Genomic DNA, 26,613 nt, shown 5'->3' on the forward strand with positions numbered 1-26,613 from the left:
GCATAAGTAGTTAGGAAATGATCTTTTTAAAAAAAGTGAGAAGACTAGCAGTGGGGTAGGGGGGCATTTTAGAAATTTATGTACCAAAAGAATGCACGTTGAATAACTCCATGATATGAAATTTTAGAACATGCAAAGCCAATCTATAGTGACAGAAGGAAGAATGGTGGTTTCCCAGGATTGAAGGTTGGGGTGGGGGGAGACACTGACTGCAGAGGAGAATGAGAGAATATTTGGAGAGACAAAAATATTCTGGTCTTGAATATGGAGGTGATCACACAAGAGTATACATTTGTTAATACTCATCAAACTAGATCTTTTTAAATGGGTACATTTTATCATACGCAAATCATTTCAGGATAGTTGCTTAAAGAGAACAATCACTAGTTTTACCAGATGTTACCATGGTTCAAATTGAATAAAAGGTACAAGAAATCTCTGTATTGTGTCACACAACTGTATATGAATTTCAATTATCTCAAAATTTTAAAAAATCCACTTAAAATTTAAAATACATGTATAAGTAAGAGTGATTATTTGTTATCCAAAAATTAACCATTGAAAGAGAATATGTGTTTCTTATTAAATGATTCACAAAGAGTTAAATGGCCTGTAATCCTGAATTTTCCTTTGAAACATTCAATTCTGCTTGAAAGTTACTGAACAGTATAATCTTTTGGGATTTGTTTTGCTCTAGATTAATCCTAAAATGGAACTAGTAAACTCTTCACTGTTTCAGTCATTTCTATAGGAGAAATGTCACAAATACTCTAAAATTATTCCCTATTAATGAAATATGCAATTATCACTTATGGTATGTAACATACATTGAACTCAAATCCTTACAACTGCCAATACAACCACCAAAATATGTCAGAGTTCCATACAGTAGTGCTGAGGAGAATCACTGAGCCTCTCCAAGGTAGATGTTTCAGGTTTCACATAATACAATGAAATATTTAAGAATAAAGTCAGTTGGCTTGAAGTTTAACAAGATCAGAGATGTCTTCAGTAATAGTTTTTCTTAAGAGTTTGTTTTGTTTGTTTTTAATTTTGTGAGTGGACAAAGGAAATGGGATATACCAATGGAGTTATGAATTAGTCAATCTTGCTATTCCCAGAATAATTAATCATGTATTCTCACTACTAGTGAAAGTCTTAACTTATTAAGACGATGAGGTATTAACATAAGTGAGGTCACCCAAATATAAGGCCACAGATGATAGTGAATATGGTAGCAAACAAAAGAATGATACTGCTCCAAAGAGGGTAATTGTTACCTGGAGTTAGGCTGTCATGGGGAAACAAAGACATAGTGTTGGATTATTTTCTGATTAATAGAAGCCAGAAATGCAGCAGAGGAGGAGGAACAGGAGGAGGAGGAAAAGGGAAAATTCTTTCCAGAAATTAAGTAACAAATTATTTAAACATCATTCCCACCTGTGGACCACCAATTGTGACAATAACTTTATAAACAACTAAATGCTTTACATAGAAAATTCCCTGGAATGGTTAGATGTCAGAACTTGCTTCTGAATCTGCCATTCTACTCCTTTCTCCAACTTCATTCATTTTCACTTCCTCTAAAAACACTTTCTTATAGGACTGCCAATTGACAAGAACTGGCATATTCTCAAGGCTTACGTTTTCATCTGTTTGCCAAATGGCTGTAATATAATTCACAGAAGCCCTGTTTATTGAGTAATATTATTAATGGTTAGCATAATACTGTAAAATTGAAGACATTCTTTTTTGGATTATGTCCAGATCTTTAAAAAGAACACTGATTCCAATAGGAAATGGATGACTTATACTAAAACTTATTATTTTAAAAAGTAGAACAATGTGAAAAGCATTTGAATAAATATATTTTGAAATTATTATAAGATACCTTTTTCAGATATGTAAGTCCCACAAGTATTAAAATACTTTGAATGATAACAATAAGAGAATGGCATATTTTGAATGCCTTATAAAATCATTTCTCATTTTCAACACATTATTGAAAATATCATAGCACTGAGAAATCATTCAACAGTCTATTGAATTTGTCCCTTCAGCTACATTTGCCAAACTTTGGTAAGTGAATGATATATATATGTTGCTTTTATATTTATGGCTAAATTCACAAATTATCAAAATATGTCAAGGAAGAAAATAACAAAAAAAGTCAACTTTTTACCTTTGTTTCTAAAAGACACGTAATATCTAAATAAGAAGCATTAAAATGTATTCTCAACCTAAATTATAGTTAATTATTTCGCTAGTTCATAATCCAACAGTCACCACCTGAGACCAAGTCTGAAAATCCCAACTTGAATTCTGAAACCAATCATGAGCCTTGATTCATTTAATGGCTCTATTTTTAAGGGGAAGCATGAAATCATCCAAGAATCATAAAATATCAATCACTCAACTGTGAGCAATTAAAGAGAGAGCAAGGGGGGAAAAGGGGATGGGCTAGCAAAAGGAAAAGGAAGTTGTAGGGGTTGAAGAGATGAGAATTAACCAGTCTAAACAAAGCAAGAGAAGCTCGGGAAACAACATATCATCGGAAAGCATTACCCAGTCTTTAATTTGCATATATTACATAAATTCAGATCAAGGTACCTCACTAAATTCATCCCTGAGTGTGTTTTAACTGAGCTCTTGGTGAGTTTGGGGAGGAGGCGTGAGGTTAATAAAAGATATTACTGTTTATAAAAAATAAAAAAATAAAATAATTCAGACCCCCCCAAAAAAAAAGATATTACTGATTGCAAGGAAAGGGAAATGTCTATTTTAAAGAATCAAAAGGAGAAGATGTTAGGAAAAATAAAATGTCACTTTAACTGTAAAATCAAGAACAAATCAAACTGGCAAAAACTTAAATGCACAATTATGGCTGAATAAAGAGTGAATCAATCAAGTTCATTCAATTAATTTCCTTTCTGGGACAATATGATAAGCCATACAATCAAACACACTAAAATCAATGCTTTTTAAAAAGATTTTTTTTTCTCATGATACTCTAATCAAACCAAATTCAAAGCCTCTAGATGTTAGAAATCCAAAAATATGTAAAAGATTCCTTCTTTCAAAGCAATTATCAACCAGTGGTGAAGACTAAACGTATAAATTAAAAGATCAACAATATAAAGCAATGATCTGGAGAATAAGTTCAAAGGAACATCTGAATTAGAACATGAAAGTTTTGGCTTAAGCACATAGAAAGAAAGAAAGCTGTAACCAAATCAAAGACTGAGTTGAAAGTGAGGGCCAAGACTACATCCTAAATGTGCTAGAGGAAGTCTGAATTGTAGATAATATTCTTGCTACCAAATGCACTAATGTTGTCACTGGAAACAAATTAGATCAGATTAAGAATCTCAGAAGATAGAAATGGAGTTTCTAAAATCTTGACAGACGGTTTTTAAAAAACAAGATGTTCCATGAGATCTTAAAACAAATGACAGAGAAAAGCAAAGTGACTAATTAAACACACATATGAGGCGAAGTTTAGGAGACAAGTAGGAATCTCTGAGAGTGCTACATTGTGAGGTTAATAAAAGAAATCCCAGATTGCAAGGAAGGAGAAATAAGCATCTTAAAGAATCAAAAGAAGAAGACACTAGAAAAAATATAATAAATGTTACTTTAAATTTAAAATCAAGAACCAATCAAGTTGGGAAAAAATTAAACACACAATTATGGCTGAATAAGAATGAATCAATCAAGTTCATTCATTAATTAGTCCTTACACTATAAAGAATTTTAAATATGTATATGAAAAAATATGTCAATAATTTTTTTCATGGCTCTGATATATTTCTTTGTTTCTATTTGTATTTGTTTTGCTTATGAAGTACCTAGCTTTAGGTTTAGAAATTTTAATCCTTATTTTAATAGATTTATAATTACTTTTATAGTTAAGTCTTTAAGTCACCTGGACTTCTATACATACGATGAAGTAGGGCTTTAACTTTTTTACCCACAAATTGATATCAATTGCCTTAAATATCACTTACCAAAGACTCCATACTATTTATTTTTTATTATTGGTATGATTGTTACTGCTGCTATACTTGCTTTCATATCAGCTGTTACTGATGTTGATGTTGGCTATTTCTATTAATGAATATCTCTCAATTTCTTTTCCATTTACTTCTTTTTCTTAAAGATGTAACTAAGTCTCTACTTCACCCACAAAACGTCCCCTGACTATCATTAGACAAACAAAAGTAACATACCTTCTGAATCATTTTACTAGATTTTCAAATAGATAAAGTTACTGATATCAGTAATGAATTCAACTTAATTGCTGCAAATTCTGCATCAAAAGACTCTTCTGCTGCATAGACACTTTGTATAAATACCTTTTAGATGCAGGATTCAGACCCTTATTTTTAGTGCCATTCTATCCAGACACCTTAAAAATTGTTTAATAAAACACAAAAACACTAATAAAACAAAGAAAAGTAAAAGTAAAGTCAAACCTCAAGTTTTAATCTTAGTTTTTACTTTTCTGATAGAGTTTATTTTTAAAAATGACATTTTCATCTTTTTAAAAAATTTTTAATAAGAATGACACTTTATTTTATTTTTTAAAAGATTTTCTTAATTATTTGACAGACAGAGAGCACAAGCAGGCAGAGAGGCAGGCAGAGAGAGGAGGAAGGGAAGCAGGCTTCCAGCTGAGCAGAAAGCCCGCTGCGGAGCTCAATCCCAGGACCCTGGGATCATGACCTGAGCCGAAGGCAGAGGCTTTAACCCACTGAGCCACCCAAGCACCCCGACATTTTCATCCTTTTGATGGCTTTTTTTTCCTACCAAAAATTTCCTAAAATAATTGATATTTTGGGCTCATATCAATTTATTTTTATTCAAACCCAGAAGGTAGACCAAAATTAAGTTTAAAAATTTATACTTATGGTGCAAGAGAATGGTCGAGTTTCATTCTTCTGTTTATAGCTGTCCAATTTTCCTAGCACCATTTATTGAAGAGACTGTTTCTTCTCTATTGGATATTTTTTCCTGCTTTGTCAAAAATTAGTTGACCATAGATATGAGGGTCCATAATCTGGACTCTATTCTGTTCCACTGCTCTATGTGTTTGTTTTTGTGCTAGTACAATGCTGTCTTGGTGATCACAGCTCTGTAATATGGCTTAAAATCAGGCAACATGATGCCCCCAGCTTTGTTCTTCTTTTTCAACATTTCCTTGGTGATTTGGGGTCTATTCTCATTCCATACAAATTTTAGCGTCATTTATTCCAGCTCTTTGAAAAATGCCATTGCTATTTTGATTGGGATGGTATTGGAAGTATAGATTGCTCTGGGTAGTATAAACATTTTAACATTAATTCTTCTGATTCATGAGCATGGAATGTTTTTCCATCTTTTTGTGTCTTCTTTAATTTCTTTCATAAGTGCTCTATGGTTTCTAGAGTATAGATCCTTTACCTCTTTTGTTAGGTTTATTCCTAGGTATCTTATGGCTTTTGTTACTATTGTAAATGGGACAGTTTTCTTAAAGAATGAAATGAAACTGGGCCACTCTCTGACATCATACAGAAAGATAAACTCTAAATAGATGAAAGACCTTGATGTGAGACAGGAATCCGTCAAAATCCTAGAGAAGAATATAGGCAGTAACCTCTTCAATATCATTCACAGCAACTTCTTTCAAGACACATCTCCAAAGGTAAGAGAAACAAAAGCAAAAATTAACTTTTGGGACTTCACCAAAATAAAAAGCTTCCTCACAGCAAAGGAAACAATCAACAAAACAAAGAGACAATCCATGGAATGTTAGAAGATATTTGCAAATGAAACTACAGATAAAGGGCTGGTATCCAAGACCTATAAAGAACTTCTCAAAGTCAACACCTAAACAACAAATAATCAAGTTGAAAAAATGGGCAGAAGACATGAACAGACACTTCTCCAAAGAAGACAAAAAAAAAAAAAAATTGGCTAACAGACACATGAAAAAATGTTCAACATCAGTAACTATCAGGGAAATTCAAATCAAAACCACACTGAGATACCACCTTACACCAGTTAGAATGGAAAAAATTGACAAGGCAAGAAACAAGAAATGTTGGTGAGGTTGTAGAGAAAGGGGAACCCTCTTACACTCTTGGTGGGAATGCAAGTTGGTATAGACACTCTGGGAAATAGTGTGGAGGTTCCTCAAAAAGTTAAAAATAGAGCTACCCTATAACCCAGCAATTGCACTACAGGGTATTTACCAAATATACAGACGTAGTGAAAAGAAGGATCACATACACCCCAATGTTCATAGCAGCAATGTGGACAATAGCCAAACTGTGGAAGGAGCCAAGATGATCTTCAACAGACGAATAGATAAAGAAGATGTGGTTCATACATACAGTGGAATATTACTCAGCCATCAGAAAGGATGAATACCCAACATTTTCATCACCATGGATGGAACTGGAGGAGATTATGCTAAGTGAAATAAGTCAAGCGGAGAAAGACAATTATCATATTGTTTCACTTATTTGTGGAATAAAAGGAATAGCGTGGAGGATATTAGGAGAAGGAAGGGAAAAATGAAGGGGGGTGGAAATCAGAGGATGAGATAACCATGAAAGACTATGGAATCCAGGAAGCAAACTGAGGGTTTTAGAGGGGAGGAGGTGGGAGGATGGGTTAGCCCAGTGATGGGTATTAAGGAGGGCATGTATTGCATGGGGCACTGAGTATTATAAGCAAGCCATGAATCATTACATTAAAAAGTAATGATGTACTGTATAGTGACTAACGTATGATAATAAATTTTTTTAAAATTTATATTCACCAATTCATCATCCCTTTCCCATTTCCACTTTTTAAAAAATATGTATCCATGTATCAAACAGAGAACTCACATGAAGTCCTTGGGTGAAGCTTTCTAGAGAGCAGAGGCACTGATAGGGCCGGCTTGTTGTGTCACACTGATCAGCATGACCATAGCACTGACATCTGTGAACAGGAACATCAGACAATTCCTAAGCCAACTCAACTCACTATGAATATATTTAAGGACCTGTGAATATATCCACTGTGTGGATCCAACAAGGAAGTCAAATATGTTAATCAACACAAAATTCAGTTTCTCTTTTATCATATAGATGTTCATGAAGGTTGTTGACTAATCCTAAAGTATTGGATAAAGTGTTATCAATATCCAAACCATATTGTTCTGAGAAAGTAATTTTTAAGACTCCCTAGGAAAAGAGTTGAGGGTTGTTTCCACCTACGACAGTACATAGCAAACTTGCCAAGGCATTTACTGAAACTGTTAAACACAGAATTGGAACTAGAAAGTTTAAAATCGACTGCAGGATAAAATTAACATATTTCAATTATTTGCTTTTTCCCCCCAAAGTTAGATGGTGAATATTTAATAGTACTATTATTTATCTTATAGTATTACTAAACAAACAATACTTATAGTTTGGTATTTTGGTCTGTTTCTGAAGATGTACTTTATTTACAGTGCACATCACTCTTCTAGCACAATTTGATTCTAACTATAACCTGTATGTGCCATTTCCATACCAGTGAATATCTCCAGTTATCCGTGTTTTGATATATTGTGAGCCATGTTCTCAAATATAGTCAGATGTTTATAAATTATTTAGGGAATATTAGTTTTTCTTCCTAGGAAGACAAATATTCCCCATAAACTTGTGAACTATAAACTCAGAGAGATCAAGCCCTGTACTTACAAAGTGGCTGGCAATATAGTTGTAACTTGAAATCTAGCTCCTGCTCTCTGATTTCAAGAACACTTGAAAATTATATTCCAGAAAAAAACTAGCAAAATATTTGGTAAATTATTTCTAAGCCCGATTCAGTGTATCAGACCTTCTAAACACAATTTTAGCTTTTGAAAATTGCTTCCATAACCGTGTGGTCTTACATACAGAAAAGAACTACATAAAATCTTTCCAAAAAATCTTAGAGTAGGAAACCATTTCAAAATGTGAAGTTTGTAATTTGGCTTGATCTAAATCTTAATGTATTTTTAAATAAGTATGACAAAAATCTAGTTGAAAACAAAACTCATAGAGAAAAGGACCCTGCCATCAAAGTATTGTAATTAACATTACCTCCCAGTGATGGTGATTTCATTGACTGCATAGTATCTGTGTCTGAGGCTGATCGGAGTCTCAGTTGTATAGTACTGTCCATGAAAATGAAGTCTTATTTGTGTGGCTTTTACAAACTCTTGAAGAGATGGGGTATTATAAAAGTCATTGTAGCCAGGTCGATGATTTGGTCCAGGTGATAGAATGCTAAATGTGATGTTACCATGGGAATATGGAGTAAAACTGTTGGTGAAAAAAATTTGAAGCCATTAAAAGCTATTCATATTTTTAACAAAACATCATAACTTTGAGACATTACTACACAATATTTGTAACAGCTTAAATTCTTCATTCTAGGAAACATACATATCTCAGATATTTCATGTGCAAATATAAAAGCATCACAGAAAAACATAGTAAAACATTTTCTAGAGGGTATAATAAAATTCTATTAATATAGATAACTTGCTAAAACAATTGAAAAATCAGATTATAAAGTCCAAATGAGACTATAAACAAAAGATACTGTCAAGTCTTTTAAGAGAACCCAATTTTTTAATTAAGATTTTATTTATTTATTTTAGAGAGAGAGAGAATAAGGGAGCAGGGAGAGGAGCAAACAGCTAGGCAGAGGGAGCAGGAAAGAATTCCAAGCAGACTCCATGCTGAGTGCAAAGCCCGATATGGGGCTTAATCTTACAACCCTGAGCTCATGACCTGAGCTGAAACCAAGAGTTTGGTTTCAAACTCTTGGTTTCAGCTCAGGTCATGAGCTGTTGTTCAACCGACGAAGCCACTCCGGCCCTCCCATGAGAATTTCAATGCAGTTTAAAACTCAAGTTGGGGGGACTCTTCAAAGAATCTGCCTCAAGAAGGTTAGGGGTGGAGAGAAGTCTCTACCAGCCTCATGAGTTAGTCTACCTTTGCTTCTTATTAACCCAGTAGTCTATTACAATGAACTCCTTCAAATATAATTATTTGTTAAATATTCATACGTGGAAAGCTGAAGACAGTTGACAGAATCAGGGTTTTCCAATTTTCCGTTATTTTCCATGCCAAAATCTCTGCAATTTCTAGCAAAAAATTGCCAGTCCTCCCAATCTAGGTTGTCCTCCTTCTTCCTCTGAATCCTTACTGCTGTTGGTTGTGGACTAAGGAATTGAATGATAATATAAAACACCTGAAATGGATAAGTTAATCATTGTCTTTAAGTTTTAAATTTGACCCATCAGTATAAATCAAACGAGAGAATTGTTAGTTTCAAAAATAATAGCTTACTTCCTCATAAGGATAATTATCAAATATTTATTGAACAGCCAGAGACTTCATAGCCTTCTAGTAAAAGGAACACAATCTATAATTGCATCCTTTCCCAAGGATTCTATAAATTAAGTGCAAATTAATATTAAGTTTGATAGGAAGACATGGAAAAAGAACCTTACTTACATGAGATAATTGTTATATAAGTTCTTTTTAAGTAATTACGTAGAATAAGCACCTCATAGATATAAATACAATAAATATAAATAAGTAAAAAAATAAATATAAAAATATAATAAAATATAAATAAAAAGAATTATTTTCAGTATTTCATATGATTTCATAAAATATCTAAAAAGTAGGTCCTACATATTTTCTTTCAGATATTTTTATTTTATACATTATTATATACTACTTTAGTGAAGGAATGCTCAATTGCCTGATTCACCTTGTAATAGATTGAATTGCATCTCCAAATAGATACGTTCAAGAACTAACTCCTGGTACCTGTGAATGTGACCTTGAGAAATAGGGTATTTGAAGATGTAATTAACTTAAGGACCTGAAGATGAAATCATCCTGGATGAAGCCTGGGCCTTACAACAGAAGAAGAAGAAAAAACTGACACACAGAGAGAAACAAGGAGGAAGGCCCGTGCAAACAGAGGCAGAGATGAGAGTTATGTGGCCATAAGCCAAGAAACACCAGGAGTCACCAGACCCTGGAAGAAGCAAGGAAGGATTCTGCACTAGAGTCTCTGGAGGGAGAGTAGCCCTGCCGATACTTTCATTTTGTACTTCTGATCTTCAGAACTGTGAGTGAATAAATTTCTGTTGTTTTAAGCCATTAATTTAGGATGACTGCTTGTGGCCATTACAGGGAATTAATATACCCCATTATTTCAAATTACCTGATACTGTCCATTTTCCAAATCTATCGAAAGAGTCACTCCTTGATGAAGCTGGGTAATATTTGTAAACACTTGTGAAACCCACGAAGTAACAATATCATTATCATTGACAAAAGAAAGAGGATGGGCTTCAGGATTGAGCCGTAACACCCTATCAGTGGTTGTCTCTCCTGCGTCGTTGGGAATGCAGTACCGCTGTCCCAAAGGATGGACCCTAGGGTGGCTGCCTGGGCAGCGGCAATGGGACTGGATATGCAATCTGAGCAGATCTCCAGAAAAAACTTCCAGAATCTCCCTGTAGGTGTAAGAAGCAGACTGTAAGGACAAATAGCTCAGCAGTAATAGAACTTCCAAGGGTTGTTACACATGAATATCACTATTTTAATGCTTTGATTACTACCCATTTAATTTTAATTGTTTTCTAAACAGAACATAAGATCAAATTCATTCCTGGCCAAACAAACATACTCATAAAATGGATATTAGAAACAGTAAATTCTTTTTTTTTTTAAAGATTTTATTTATTTATTTAACAAAGAGATAGCACAAGCAAGCAGAGCAGCAGGCAGAGGGAGAGAGAGAAGCAGGCTCTCCACTGAGCAGGAAGCCCGATGTGGGGCTCAATCCCAAGACCCCGGAACCATGGCATGAGCAGAAGGCAGCCACACAGGTGCCCCAGAAACAGTAAATTCTTAAGTGTTAACTTTTTACATTGAGAAGCATAGGTAAGTCCTGGTCTGATTATTGAGACATTTATTTAAGTATCATCATATTTTATTGCGCCTATTTGTGATGGGGGAAAAAAAAAAGGTAACATTCATTTAGGTTGTTAAACTGACTTACCCCAAAAATGAATGATAATATATTAAAAATCCTAAGGGTTATAGATACTGTTTCCAATTCATCCATGGGAAAGAAATAAGAAAGCAAGTATCATTTTGTCTGCTGCTGTTTTAAGTAAAGGGACTGAGGCCAAGACCATTTGTCAGTGATTTCCTGTGACTCATCAGTACAGATTTTGGCACCCTAAAGTGCTTCAATGGCTTTGGATCACCTGGCAGCTGCCAACAGTCAAAGAATAATGCCAATTCCAGGCAGACATATTTAATTTTTCCATTAAGGGCAATATAGCTGTTCTAGGTCAGAATTAGTTATTCTATTTATAGGCATTCTTTCCCATAATACCTTTCCAGACATCTTAGGCAGGCCAACACCAACCAGTAACCCAGGTATAACTAGAGAGATGAGGCTTCTTCCTTCAGATTCCACTGGGGGGAATGGAATCGGGCAGTTTTCCCCATTCACTAAATCACATGAAATCCTACCTTCTTCTTTAAATCTTATTGTTATTTTCCAATTGATACCAGGTTTTGAATGGGACAAAAAGTGACATCTTGACTCCCAGGAAAAACTTTACTAGCCCCCCAGATTATTGCAACACTGCTCTCCAGAATTTTAGACACAGGTGATTCAAAGGTAGTGAGACTGCTTCCAGGAAATCTCCCTAATAATGGGTTCCAGTGTTACAGCACACTTTGTTCAGATATCTCATGATTATATAGATTAGTAAAGAATGTTTATATTTCTAATGGACATAGCACTGACCATAGAAGCACCTCGGGAGCAACACTTCTCAAACTTAAAAGAGCTACTCCTGTCATTTGGAAATTCATAACACTAATCTATATCTTCCTTTAAGAAATATGAATAAACATCATTCTTTTTGATACTTAATAGAAATAAACATCATCTCATCTATACCACAATGTACTATCATATAACCAAATCATTACTTGAGAAAGAAACTTCAGAGGACATCTAAGCAGAATTTCACTTGAACTTTTCTGAAGAGAATGAAAATCTAGGTTTCTTTAAGAATCCCTAGGAAAGATCTCCCACCTATTCTTAAGATGAAATACTTGATTAACGCTAGTCCAAATGTATATAATTTTTGTTCACTGGAAATAGAAAAAAATATAAAAAATTACTCATTCTTTTTGTCTCTAATAGCTCAGTCTCTTGAGACTTTCCCATATATCAAAATAATCATTTTTATTTTTCTAAATTCTCATTACTTATAAATTCAGCAAAGCAAGTTTAAAAGGGAGATAGAGCAGTTTCTTATGTATCAGAAACTACTTCATGTACCCCAAGTTCTATAATACAACTTATTTTAAAAAATCTAGTTTCTTTAGAGAAAATCCTTTGTAAAGAATTTCATCAATTTCATATTATAAGGAATTACCCAATGGAGTAGCACTAGTGAATAGCAATCATAGGCTAAGCCAAAGTAAACATTATAAACATTAATTGGGTGATATTTGTCAAATGCTGTAAAGATGAAAATAATATAATCTTTTGCAACTCTTACATAAGCACATTCAGGAATTATTCTTACACCTGTTGAATTCTACAACACCACATTCACTTACCTGTTTGTAAGTGCCACTTGGTAAAATCGAAAATCTTGCATTCTTCCAACAAACTGCTCTAAGCCTGCAGAAGACATATAATATACATAATATAAAAAGTCACAATTTTCCAAGCAGTGGCTGACAAACATTCAAGTGAAATTGTTTTAAAGCTATAAAATTTCCAATCATATTTATATCATAGCTTTTTCAAACTCCTAGAGGCCAATATATGATTTCCTTATTCCACATAATAATTAATAATCATAATTACCTCCACAGACTGCAGAATTTAAGTCAAAGTGAATATTTGCCTAGCTTATTTACTGGCCTAACCTGTGGGTCAAATAAAAAATTTTTTAGTATTTCTTTTAATTGAGGTATAGTTGGCAAACAATGTTACATTACTTTCAAGGGTACAACATAATTCGACAACTCTATATGTTATACAGTATTCACCACAAGTGTAGCTCCCATCTGTCACCATAAAATGCATTACAATACCATTGATTCTATTCCCTATGCTGTACTTTTCATCCCTGTGACTTATTCATTCCATAACTCTCCAAATCAAATTTCTCTCTAGTTTATAAACCTATAAATCTATCATGTTATCAGTGCTAAATTTGATTGTCATCTACTTTCAACTGCAATTTCCAGAGCATTTGCATTGCCAAGAGAAAGACTCCCACCTGTTCTGTCATTCCCCCTGCTCTGTCTCCAAGCTCCAGAGTATCACTTTGGGTCATCTCCAAACTTAGATTAATGCCTGGTCTAGAAAATCTCCAGGAAATGAAGATAAATTGAAAACCTCCTACTCATAAATTCTGAGTTATTCACATATATCAATGGCATTCTAGCTCAGTCTCAAATTCCATTATCTCCTGAGAATTCTTCTAAGACAAGCCAGATTCAAAGCCCACTCTTCATTGAATTAGGTGAACTTTTAATGTGTAGGTAGATATCAACCTTAAACCGCTTAATATTATTTTATTGATTCATTTAGCAAATATTTATTTAGGATTTAATAACAGATAATCCCAAGAGAGTGGGAACAGAAAAACCTAAGAAAACTAATACCTCTAAGGTTTTTTTTTCTTATATGCTTATAATAATGAGAAAAATTTTATTAAAATGGCAAAATCCTAGCTAGAGTTTGGATCATGGGAACGCAAAAAAGGGATGTGGCAACCTTCCTGTGCCAATTCAATAGTTAAGTGGTTTAGAGCAGTGGCCAACTTATCAAATAGTCATTTCCTCAATGTGTTTGTTTTTAAGCTATACACCTTTTATTTTTGTCTTGATGATAGAGTTTTAAAGAATATTGGATTTACCCTTGCTGCAGGTTCTTGGTGGTGACATGGAAGAAACTAGGACAGGGTAAGGATATATCTGATGAATAAAACATACAGAGTAGAATTAGCACACTGAATAGTCTGAGATCTCAGAAGCAAGAGGATGAATGAGCAAAGAGGGTGACACTTGGCATAAAAAGATATGTGTTTGTGTAAATGTGTATGTGCGTGTGTGTGTGTGTGTGTGTATTTATGTTGAAGGATATTTAAGAAAGTAACCAAGAACATTTTATATATTCTTTCATAAGCATAGATATTTTCAATCAATATACTTTCAAAAAATATATATCTATAGGCTTTTGCTCTCCACCTCTCTATCTCAGGCTTTCACACACCCTAAAACCTGAGGTCCAAAGGAAAAAGATGGACTATGCAGCCTCCTGCTCTAACTTTTCTGTAAGGAAAGTTGCCCTATTCTATCTGTCCAGAAACAAGCAGCTGAAACAAATGCAAACTAATTACTACTTAAAGCAGTGTTATGAAGACAAAACAAAAAATACTATAAAACTTTGTAGAAATTTTTAAATTTCTAACACAGTTTGCTTTAAAATGTATAATTTAAAATGTATAATTAAAAGAAATAAGAAAATATGATAAAATATCCATTGGTGAATTGGTCATCTAGAAACCTTGATAAATTGACCTGGACCCACAATCTAAAGCTGAGCAAAGCAGGGAATGGCCTAAGGCAGGATAGGCCTTTCTTGGAGAAGGGGGGAAGATGGGAAGAACAGATATAGTTAAGTCACTGTGTGCTGCGCATTTTTTCTGGGGAATAGGGAGGACAAAGGAAATTACTCACAGTATGAATTTTCTTTCTGAGGTAATTTCTTTCTGCCATGTTGTCTTCCTAAATGAAGGAAGCCGGATTTACCTCTTATTTCTTTACCTTCACCTGTTAAATATTTTATCTCAAATAACCCAGAAAATACAGATAAAGAAAAATAATTATGTGTAATTTTGAAAGGTCTAATACAACTGAAAGCAAAAATGATGAATGCTTTGATTTGTCAAAGCCAGTATCATGACTAAATTTTCAAGGTGGTTATATTCTTTTATACATTAATCCATTCAACAAGTATTTATTGAGAACTTATTAAGTGCCAGGCACTTTCATGGATTCCAAAGATATAGTAGTTAATGAAATAGGCACAAAACAAACAAAAAACTTCTTTTCATGGAGCTTGCATTCAAGCAGCTAGATGAACATAGTAAATGAGGAATTAATATAGTATCCTAGAACATGACAAATGCTATGAAAATTGGGAAAATTAGACCAGTTTGGAAATCATAGACTGGACTTTTAATTTGGATGTTATGTTCAAGAGAGGTTTCATTGAGTGTATTGATTCAATGTGGTATTGACAGGGGAATGGGAATAAATCATGCATATAACTAGGGGCAAAATATTCCAGACAGAAGTCAATGAGTGCACAGATCCCTAAGGCAATATGCTTGGCAAGTGAGAAGAACTGCAAGGAGCTAGCTTCCTGGAGCAGAATAATAGAGGGGAGGCTATTGGAAGATAAGGTCAGACAAGTAAATGCTGGGATAATGGGATTCCAATCATTTAAAGCCTTTCAAACATATTGTAAAGACTTTGATTTTTATTCTAAATGAAATAGGAAGTCACTCGAGGGTTTACAGTAGAGGAGTGACATGATCTCAGGTTTATTCAAAAGTGTTGAGAATAGAAGTAGTGAGAAGTAAAAGTAGTGAGACAAGTTAAGCTATTACAGTAATCCAAGTAAAAAATAATTGTACTCAGGCCAAGGTGTAGAAGTGGAGGTAAACATTTCAATGTTGATAACTTAGAATTCACTTCCTATATTTTAATAATAGTTAAAGGGAAGCTCTGTTGCAGAAGAATAATGAAATATATTTTATCATCTATAAAATATAGGGACTTGTTTTATTATCTTTAAAAATCATTTTAGTTTTAAGTTTCGGAGTCTGAACATAGAACAATCACATCCTCTATTGCAGAAATTCATATTTGAAGAAATTTTCATAACAAGAAAGTTTGAAAAAGTTCTCTAAAGACCTAGCACTAATGTAAATCATCCATTCCATATAAGAGACTAATAATTTTGATTTATGGGGAATATATCATAAAATGTTTTAAGGATGCAGTCATAAAAATGGATTTTACTCATTTTTTTGCTAGTTGCTAATTTGTTAACAATAGACAATCATTGGAATAATTATTATATAAAAAGATTCTTCTTTGAAAAAATATTCATATGCAAAAATAGGTCTAAGTAATATAAATAAACCATGGAAATAGATATGACTCATGCCAGAAATTTCTCATAGTTGTCTATTCAGAAAACAGATAATGACTGGAAAAAAGTCGTATATCCCCATTACAACAGGTAGCACAGCAAAATTAGTTAAATGAGAAAACTGTGAGTAAATAATCTAATATATAAATCTGGGTAAACACAGGTTTTCAAAAAGCCTAAAATAAATGTCAAACAAATGGGAAAGGAAGAAATAAAACTGCCTCTATTCATGAATAACATGAGTGTCTACTTGGAGGATCCCAGTGAATCTACATAAAAGCTACAAGAAGTAATAAGAGAATTTAACGATTGTACATGACACAAGTTAAATATATGAAAATCAATTCAATTCTTATATATTAGTGATAAAACACTGAAAATACATTTTTTAAAGTACCATTTATATTAGCCACAAAACATGAAAACATGAAGTTATAAATTAAAACATGGCAGTGTATACAGGAAAAAATACAAGACAATGATGAAAGAAATCACAGAATGTCATTAGGCAGAGTAAGAATAACTGACAATTCTCTCTGGCATAAAATCAATGAAAACACTACCAAAGAGTACCAGATAAACGTCCCTGGAAATACATTAACCAAAGTTTTGGACAAAGCTGGGAGACTTTTTTTTTTTTTTAATGTCTGATTATCACTAAGAATAACATGCTTCAGTGGCATTTTTACTTTCTCTATACCCATCCTCCTCTCTGCCATTCAGTGGTAACCTTGAAAATAAACATTCACAGTAACAGTGAAAAGCAACAGCTTCACAGCTATAGGAGAAATCAGAATGAGACTAGAGATCTTACAAAACCTGAAAACTCAGGAAACTCACTAATTAATCTGTCTAGCTATATCTTAGAAAACCCCATGAGCAAGACCTGACATAATCAGAGCTTATCCAGTGGAAAGTGTTTTCTTTAGGGATATTTGTGGAAAACAATCAGTGGCAACTGTTTAACATTGCAGTTGCCTGAGGTAGGGATAATAGATGGGGAAACAATGAACAAATCAAAAAGGTTAAATAGAAGAGCTGAAGTATGGAATGCTCATAGGGGGCTTTACAAAGCTCTTAAATATTACCAGAAATCTAGAAGCCCATGGACATACAAAGGGCTATGTGCATGTCCAAGAGAGACCTGAAAAGGATCTAAATTCTCACCTCTGCTTGACCTTCCAGTTCTGCACAAGCAGAGAATGTTACCTAAAGAAGACAGCTTACCCACTTATATGTTGGAGTCACACCACAACACAAATATAGAGCTTTCAGCAAAGAATGAAAAACTTACTTATTCTAGAAATTTAAGAAATTCTCTCTTCAATTACTTAGTTGAGCACTAAGTTAATTGTACAGAGATTTCAGTACCACATGTGACAACAATACAGACTTTATATAATTCACTCAGGAAAGTCACTATAATATTAGAATAATTGGATCCCAGAAGAAAAAGAAGGTGGGGGGGTGCAAAAAGCATATTGGAGTAAATTACAGTGGAGAGCTTCCCTACTTTGGGGAATGAAACAGGCATTAAAATCCCAAAAAGCACAGATAACCTCCCTCAAAACCAACAAAAATAGGTCAACACTCTGTCATCTAATATTAAAACTTACAAGTCTCAGAGACAAAGAGAAAATCCTGAAAGCAGCTCAGGACAAGAGGTCTGTAACATATAATGGCAGAAATATTAGATTGGTAACAGACCTATCCACAGAGTCCTAACAGGCCAGAAAGGACTGGAGTGATATATTCAGAGCACTGAGCAAGAAAAAATATGCAGCCAAGAATACTATATCCATCTAGGCTATCACTGAAAATGAATGAGAAATAAAAAGTTTCAAGGACACACAAAAACTAAAAGAATTTGTAAACACCAAACCAACATTACAGGAAATATTCAAAGGGGTACTCTAAACAAAGAAAGGGCCTAGAAGTAACAGACCAGAAAGAATAGTGACAGTCACCTCACAGGCAATTCAATGGCACTAAATTCATATCTTTCGATAATTACCCTTTCGATAGTTACCCTAAATGTAAATGGGCTAAATGCCCCAATCAAAAGACATAGGGTGCCATATTGGATTAAAAACAAACAAACAAACAGACAAACACACAACACACAGGACTCTTTGATATGCTGTCTGCAAGAGACTCATTTTAGACCCAAAGTCACCTCCAGATTGAAAGTGAGAGTGTAGAAAACCACCTACCATGTTAATGGACATCAAAAGAAATCGGGGGTGGCAATCCTTATATCAGATAAATTATATTTTAAGTCTAAGACTATAATAAGAGATGAGGAAGGACACTATATCATATTTAAAGGGTCTGTCCAACAAGACGATCTAGCAATTTTAAATATCTACACCCCTAACATGGACGCAGCCAACTCTATAAATGAATTAATAACAAAATCAAAGAAACACATCAATAATAATAAGATAATAGGAGGAGATTTTAACACCACCCTCACTGAAATGGACAGGTCATCTAAGCAAAAGATCAACAAGGAAATAAAGGCTTTAAATGAGACACTGGACCAGATGAACATCACAGATATATTCAAAACATTCCATCCAAAAGCAACAGAATACACAATCTTCTCTAGTGCACATGAAATAGTCTCCAGAATAGATCAAATCCTGGGTCACAAATTTAGTCTCAACTGGTACCACAAGATTGGGATCATTCCCTGCACATTTTCAGACCATAATGCTCTGAAGCTAGAATTCAATTACAGAGGAAATTTGGGAAAGAACCCAAATACAAGGAGGCTAAAGAGTACCCTACTAAAGAATGAATGGGTCAACCAGGAAATTAAAGAAGAATTGAAAAAAATTCATGGAAACAAATGATAATGAAAACACAACTATTCAAAATCTTTGGAACACAGCAAAGATGGTCCTGAGAAAAAAGTATATAGCAAGAAACAATTGTATTCTCAAGAAACAAGAATGTCTCCAATACACAACCTGACACTATTCCAAAAGGAGCTGGAGAAAGAATAACAAAGAAAGCCTAAACCCAGCAAGAGAAGAGAAATAATCAAGATCAGAGTAGAAATCAATGAAATAGAAACCAAAAGAACAATAGAACAGATCAAGGACACTGGGAGATTGTTCTTTGAAAGAATTAATAAGATTGATAACCCCCTGGCCAGAGCTATCAAAAAGAAAAGAGGAAGGACCCAAATTAATAAAATCATGAATGAAAGAGGAGAGATCACAACCAACACCAAAGAAATACAAACAATTATAAGAACATATATTGAGCAATTATACGCCAGCAAATTAGATAATCTGGAAGAAATGGATACATTCCTGGAGACATATAAACTCCAAAATGGAACTAGGAAGAAATAGAAAACCTGAACAGATCCATAACCAGTAAGAAAATTGAAGCTGTCATCAAAATAAACAAGATCCCAGGGCCAGATGGCTTCTTAGAGGAATTCTACCAAACATTTAAAGAGGAATTAATACTTATTCCCCTGAAACTGTTCCAAAAAATAGAAAGAAAAACTTCCAAACTTATTTGATGAGGCCAGCATTACCTTGATACCAAAACCAGACAAAGACCCCATCACAAAGGAGAATTACAGAACAATACCCCTGATGAACATAGGTACAAAAATATTCAGCAAAATACTAGCCCATAGGACTCAAGAGTACATTAAAAAGATTATTCACCCCAACCAAGTGGGGTTTATTCCTGGGCTTCAAGTTTGGTTCAACAACTGCAAATAAATGTGATACAATACATTAATAAAAGAAAGAATAAGAACCGTAGGATACTTTCGATAGATGCAGAAAAACTAAATGACAAAATACAGCATCCTTTCTTGAGCAGAACTCTTCCCAGTGTAGGGATAGAGGATACATACCTCAATACCATAAAACCCATCTATGAGAAGCCTGCAGCAAATATCATTCTGAATGGAGAAAAATTGAGAGCTTTTCTCCTCAGATCAGGAACATGGTTGGGATGTCCACTATCATCACTGATATTCAACATAGTAGAAGTCCTAGCCTCAGCAATCAGACAACAAAAAGAAATAAAAGACATCTGAATCAGCAAAGAAGTCAAACTCTCACTCTTTGCAGATGATATGATACTTTATGTGGAAAACCCGAAAGACTCCACTCCAAAATTGCTAGAATTCATACAGGAATTCAGTAAAGTGTCAGGATATAAAATCAATGCATAGAAAGCAGTTGCATCTCTATACAACAACAACAAGATAGAAGAAAGAGAAATTAAGCAGTTGATCCCATTTACAAATGCACCAAAACCCATAAGATACCTAGGAATAAATCTAACCAAAGAGGCAAAGAATCTGTATTCAGGAAACTATAGAATACTCCTATTTCTTTGTGGAGTATGGAAATGGCAATGGAAAAGTGGAAAAATGGAAATGGAAAAGTGAAATGGAAAAACGTTCCATGCTCATAGATTGGAAGAACAAATATTGTAAAAGTGTCTATGCCACCTAGAACAATCTACACATTCAAAGCAATCCCCATCAAAATACCATCAACTTTTATAAAAGGAATGAAACAAATAACCCTAAAATTTATATGGAACTAGAAAAGACCCCAAATATCCAAGGAATGTTGAAAAAGAAAACCAAAGCTAACAGGATGACAATTCCAGACTTCAAGCTCATTACGAAGCTGTGATCATCAAGACAGTATGGTACTGGCACAAAAACAGACACATAGATCAATGGAACAGAATAGAGAGCCCAGAAATGGACCCTCAACTCTATGGTCAACTAATCTTTGACAGAGCAGGAAAGAATGTCCAGTGGAATAAAGTCAGCCTCTTCAACAAATGGTGTTGGGAAAATTGGACCGCCACATGCAGAAGAATGAAAGAATGAAACTAGACCATTTCCTTATACCACACACAAAATTAGACTCCAAATGGATGAAAGACTTCAATGTGAGACAGGAATCCTTCAAAATCCATGAGGACAACACAGATAGCAACCTCTTCGACCTCAGCTGCAGCACCTTCTTCCTGGAAACATAGCCAAAGTCAAAGTGACATTTCAACTACCATTACAATACTTACCTTAGATGTAAATGGTGTAGATATCTCCCAAAAAAGTAGATATTGGGAGAATGAGAGCAAAAAAATACAATTATGATCCAACTATGTGCTTTCTTTGAGGGATAAACTCAAAGAAACAAAAAGGTTGAAAGTTAAAAGGTAGAAGAGAGATAAGCCACATAAACCATAACCAAATACATTCTCAATAACCACTGGGTCAGGAAAAGAATCACACACCAAAAAACTAGAAAATAATTTAAGACAAATAAAAATAAGCACACAACATATCATACTTGATGAGCTTCAGGTAAAGTGATGCTTAAAGAGAAATATAGCTGGAAATATCTATATTAAAGAAGAAAGAAATCAAATCAATGACCTAATATTCTACCTTAATAAACTGGGTGGGGGCATGGGGGGAGAGGAATCTCCACTCAAAGTAAGTAGAAAGAAGGAAATTATAAAGACTAAAGTAGACATAAATGAAATAGAAAATAGAAAAACGATAGGGAAAACCAACAAATTAAAAGTTTATTCTATAAAATGCTTAGCAAATCTGACATTTAGCTAGATTGACCAAGAAAAAAAGGAGAGGAAGAGTCAAATTACTAAAATGAGAAATGAAAAAAGGAACTTTACAACTGATCTCACAGACATGAAAAGATTATAAGGTAATCCTATAAACAACTATCCTAACAATTAGATAACCTAGATAAAATGAACAAATTCCTACAAAGGTACAAACTATGGAAACTGACTCAAGAAGAAATAGCAATCTGAATAGAGTTTTAATAAGCAAAGGGAATAAATTAGTAATAAAAAAAAATTACACACAAAGAATATCCAAGATCAGATGCCTTAACTGTGAATTCTTCGAAACATTTAAAGGAGAAATAACACCTGTGGGAAGCCATGCAGAAGCTTGAGATCTGAGCCAAACCAGGCCCTGACTTGTGCCTCCCTGACATTAAGGGATTAAGCAACCTCAGCAATGGAAAGGTTGAGTAGCACTGAGAAAGGGTCTGTGCTAAGTATAATAATTAAGATAGATGGCTTTAAATAGAGATATCTATCCACAGGTTAAAAGAATTAAAGATAACTACTGCATTCTTCTTTAGAAATAATATCTGGGATGATATAAAACTAAGAATCTTCCTTTGAAAACAACAAATCTTAAAGACTGAACATTTAACAACATTATTAAGAAGATTTGCATATGTAAAAAACAAATTCTCAGTGTAGTAGGAAAAAAAAAAGTCTGTGTCCTTTTGGCAAATGCTTAGGTAATGGCCTTTCATCATTCACATCAAGAATTCAGATAAAAAATAAAGGTGTGCATGAAGGGATCAGGTTAATTATCTGATTTCTATTTACTTCAGTGTGACGCTGAGAAAAACATTATATTCAAAAACAAATTTAAAAAGAAACCATAAAAATCTAGAACTTCAAAATATGGTGAGTCTAGAACAGAGTATCGAAACAGCTTACTCATTTACTTTTTTTATTGCTCAAAGTGGTAAGGGCTTTATGCAAAAAAACCCAAAAAACCAAAAACCAAAAAACAAAAAAAAAAACCCTGAAATGTTGTTTTTCCAGTTTTGTTGCTATTGTTAATGTTGAGGCACCATTAGCAAAGGATAAGAATATACACCAATAGCAAAGGATAAGACTATACTCCCATTGTTATGGAACAAATAAGGAAATACATCTCCAAATGAAACCATCACTGCAGACAATAACAAAAAACAAGCATTCAATGTACAATCACATACAATTAATACAGGTATTATTATACAAATTCATTATACATGCACTATTATAAAATTTCTTGAATTAAGAAAGTTTGATGGGGGCGCCTGGGTGGCTCAGTGGGTCAAAACCTCTGCCTTAGGCACAGATCATGATCCCTGGGTCCTGGGATTGAGCCCCACATTGGGCTCTCTGCTCAGCGGGGAGCCTGCTTCCCTCACCTCTCTGCCTGCCTCTCTGCCAACTTGTGATCTCTCTCTGTCAAATAAAGAAATAAAATCTTTTAAAAACAAAGAAAGTTTGAAAATTCACCTCCAGAACCATTATTTAAATCAGTAAAAAGAAAGTTGTCAGCCTGAAGAATCAACAGATGGCCATAAAATATTCAAAGGTGGTAAACAACCACCAGAAAATAGAAACTAATGTTATGCTCACTTCAATCAATCCCGTTCCTTCTCTTCAGAACCAGCTTTCTCCAATATCTATGCTCAAAACCTCCTTTTCTGTATTGTTCAGTCTCATTGTAAATGATCTACATCCCTCTTCTCTATCCCTAGACTGCAAGTGCACTCTTGATGGCCACCCTAGGTGTTAGTTTCAGTTTTATAACTTCTTCTCCTTAATATTCTGCTGCTTGATATTATTGAAGAACATCTTGAAATGTTCTTCACTTGCCCTCTAATATCACAACCCTTCTAGACCACATCTGTATCTCCTCAGTTGCCTCTCCTCTTTATCACCATCCTTTCTATCTGTAGCCCTTTTTTCTATATTTCTCTCCTTCAAGAATTCTGTCTGCTGCTAGAACTTCAAAAATAACCTCTATAAGGAATATTCTTACTTCTGTATCATTAACCCTAGATCAATCCTCAAATCCAGCCACCTGTTTCAAATGACCTTTTGTCACTTCTACTAGGATATTCCTTTTCTGTCTCAAATAATCAATGCTCATGCCCCTAAGCTTACTCACTATGCTTTCCCTTCCCTCATCTCCTCTCCTCCATTAACCCTTCCCTCTTTTTTTCTTCTCCCTTCCTCTTCCCCACCACACATGTGTACCATGTACCCAATTTCCTTTTAAGATACATCTTTGACTCCTTCTTCTCCTTTAATCACAGTGTCTGCTCAACTACTGCTTTGCAACATTTTATGTTCTAATGAACAAAATAAGTCCATTACATATCACTTCTGGAGCATTATCAGAGAGGTAAGGCTGACAAACTAACTTAAGCTGTACCCATAAGCTCTACCCTTTAGATCCTCCTACTCCATTTACTGAGCAAACAGCAAATATTTACTGAATGCTACCATGGGACAGGAGATCTTCCAGACTTTCAGGATACATCAGTGAACAATATAAACAAAAAGTCCCCATCTTCACAGAATTTACATTCTAGAGGTTAAAACATGCATATACAACAAAAATGATAAGTAACTTATATAATACGTTAAAATGGTAAGTGCATGGGAGGAAAAAAAAAAGAGCATAATGAGGACCAAAAATGGTTAACTGGTATTTACAATTTTAAACAAGGTGGTAGGGAAGATTTCATTAAGAAAGTGATATTTGAGCAGACTCAAATAAGAGAGGGAGCCAATCCTGTGGATATCAGGAGATAAAGACTTTCAGACTAAAGGAATAGTGAATATTGCAAAAACCGTAACACAGAAGTGTGCTTCACATATTCAAGAAATAGCAACAACACCAGTTTTCATGAGACAAATTGAACACAAGAAATGATAGCAATAGTAAAGCCAGAAAAGTAACTGTATTCAGATCATGTAGGTCTTATAGGCCGTCTTAAAAATAATGGCCTTCACTCTGGTGAAGTAGGAAAATTATAGAGCATTTCGAACAGAGAAGTAATGTGGTCTGACTCATGTGTAATAGAACAACCCTGGCTACTGTGTTGCGAATAAAGTGGCGGACCAAAGTGGAGGCAGTTAAAAGACTTTGCAGTAATCCAGGCAAAAGCAGCAACCATGCCCTGGACTTTGATGATTCTAGTAGAGGTGATGAGAAGGAATCAAGATCTAGATATATTTTGAAAGTAACATAAACAGGACTCTTCTGGCACATAACATATCACATGTGAGAAGAACTGAAAGGATGACTCCAATTTTTTGTTCTGAATTAGTGGAAAAATAAAATTGCCCTTACCGGAGAAAGGAGGATTATGGAAGTGTTTGGGTCAACGTGAGAAGTCTAAAAAATCAGAAGTCCAGTTTGTGAAAAAATAAGTTTCACATATAAATTAAGCATCCAAATGGACATTTGAGATGGCCTGATGCAGCAGTTGGGAACTTAGGGAAGAGGCTGGGGGAAGAAGGAAGGAAGGTAGATTTTAATTTAAAACTCACGCCATTTAGATGATATTTAAAACTGTTAATCTGGAGGTGATGTTTAAGTAAATGCATGTATATAGACTTGGGAAGAGAGCCAAGGTGTGAGGACTGGGATACCAATATTAAGAAGTTAAATGGATAAAGAGGAAGCAGGAAATCAAATTGAGAAGTAGTAAGTAGAAACTCAGAGGCAAGCCAAGAGATAATGCGGTCTTAGATGCCAAGTGAAGAAAGTATACCTAGGAAGGAGTGATCTCAACTCATTAAATGATGTTGATGGGTCAAATAGGATAAAGATGTGAAATTAACTATTAGTTTATGATGTCAAGGTCAACAGAGATTTGGCAAGTATAGTTTATAGTGGTGAGCTAAAGCTTGACTGCAGACAGTAGAATTGGGAAAGAAGAATTAAAGACAGCTATCATTGACAAAACTTTGAGGGAGTTTTGTGTTAAAAGAGGAGCAAAGAAACAAAACATTGTCCGGTGGAAAGTGGGAGTCAGTCAAGAAAAAAAATTGATGGAAAAATAACAACTAACAACATATCCATTTTCTTTGAAATGTTCCATTAATACTAGAAAAGTTCCATGAGATATTACAATAGTGTCTGGACTTCAACTTGAGATTAAGATATAGAAATTTGTGGGGTGCCTGGGTGTCTCAATCACTTAAACATCTGTCCTCTGCTCAGGTCATAATCCTAGGGTCCTGGGATAGAGCTGTGCATTAGGCTCCCCACTCAGCAGGGAGCCTGCTTCTCCCTCGCCTCCCTACTCTTGCTCTCTCTCACTCCAGTCTATCTCTCTCAAATAAATAAAAACTTTTTTTTAACTTTTTATTTTTTATAAACATATATTTTTATCCCTAGGGGTACATGTCTGTGAATCGCCAGGTTTACACACTTCACAGCACTCACCAAAGCACATACCCTCCCCAATGTCCATAACTCCACTCCCCTTCTCCCAACCCCCTTCCCCCCAGCAACCCTCAGTTTGTTTTGTGAGATTAAGAGTCGCTTATGGTTTGTCTCCTTCCCAATCCCATCTTGTTTCATTGATTCTTCTCCTACCCACTTAAGCCCCCATGTTGCATCACCACTTCCTCATATCAAGGAGATCATATCATAGTTGTCTTTCTCTGCTTGACTTATTTTGCTAA

The 26,613-nt window shown here is 34.5% G+C and overlaps 1 protein-coding gene across 1 annotated transcript in view; it reads right to left on the reverse strand.

Moving 5' to 3' along the window:
* The window catches only part of USH2A (usherin), a 673,955-nt gene that overhangs the window by 597,981 nt on the left and 49,361 nt on the right, over positions 1-26,613 (reverse strand). Inside the window, exons 4-8 of the mRNA XM_059413329.1 lie at positions 12,684-12,747; positions 10,252-10,546; positions 9,077-9,261; positions 8,103-8,324; positions 6,876-6,969 (exon numbers count right to left, since the gene is read on the reverse strand). Of these exons, the coding sequence (XP_059269312.1) occupies positions 6,876-6,969; positions 8,103-8,324; positions 9,077-9,261; positions 10,252-10,546; positions 12,684-12,747 (860 nt within the window). The remainder of the gene's footprint in view (positions 1-6,875; positions 6,970-8,102; positions 8,325-9,076; positions 9,262-10,251; positions 10,547-12,683; positions 12,748-26,613) is intronic.

Source organism: Mustela nigripes, chromosome 10 (genome assembly GCF_022355385.1).
Source record: "Mustela nigripes isolate SB6536 chromosome 10, MUSNIG.SB6536, whole genome shotgun sequence".
Classification (NCBI taxonomy): domain Eukaryota; kingdom Metazoa; phylum Chordata; class Mammalia; order Carnivora; family Mustelidae; genus Mustela; species Mustela nigripes.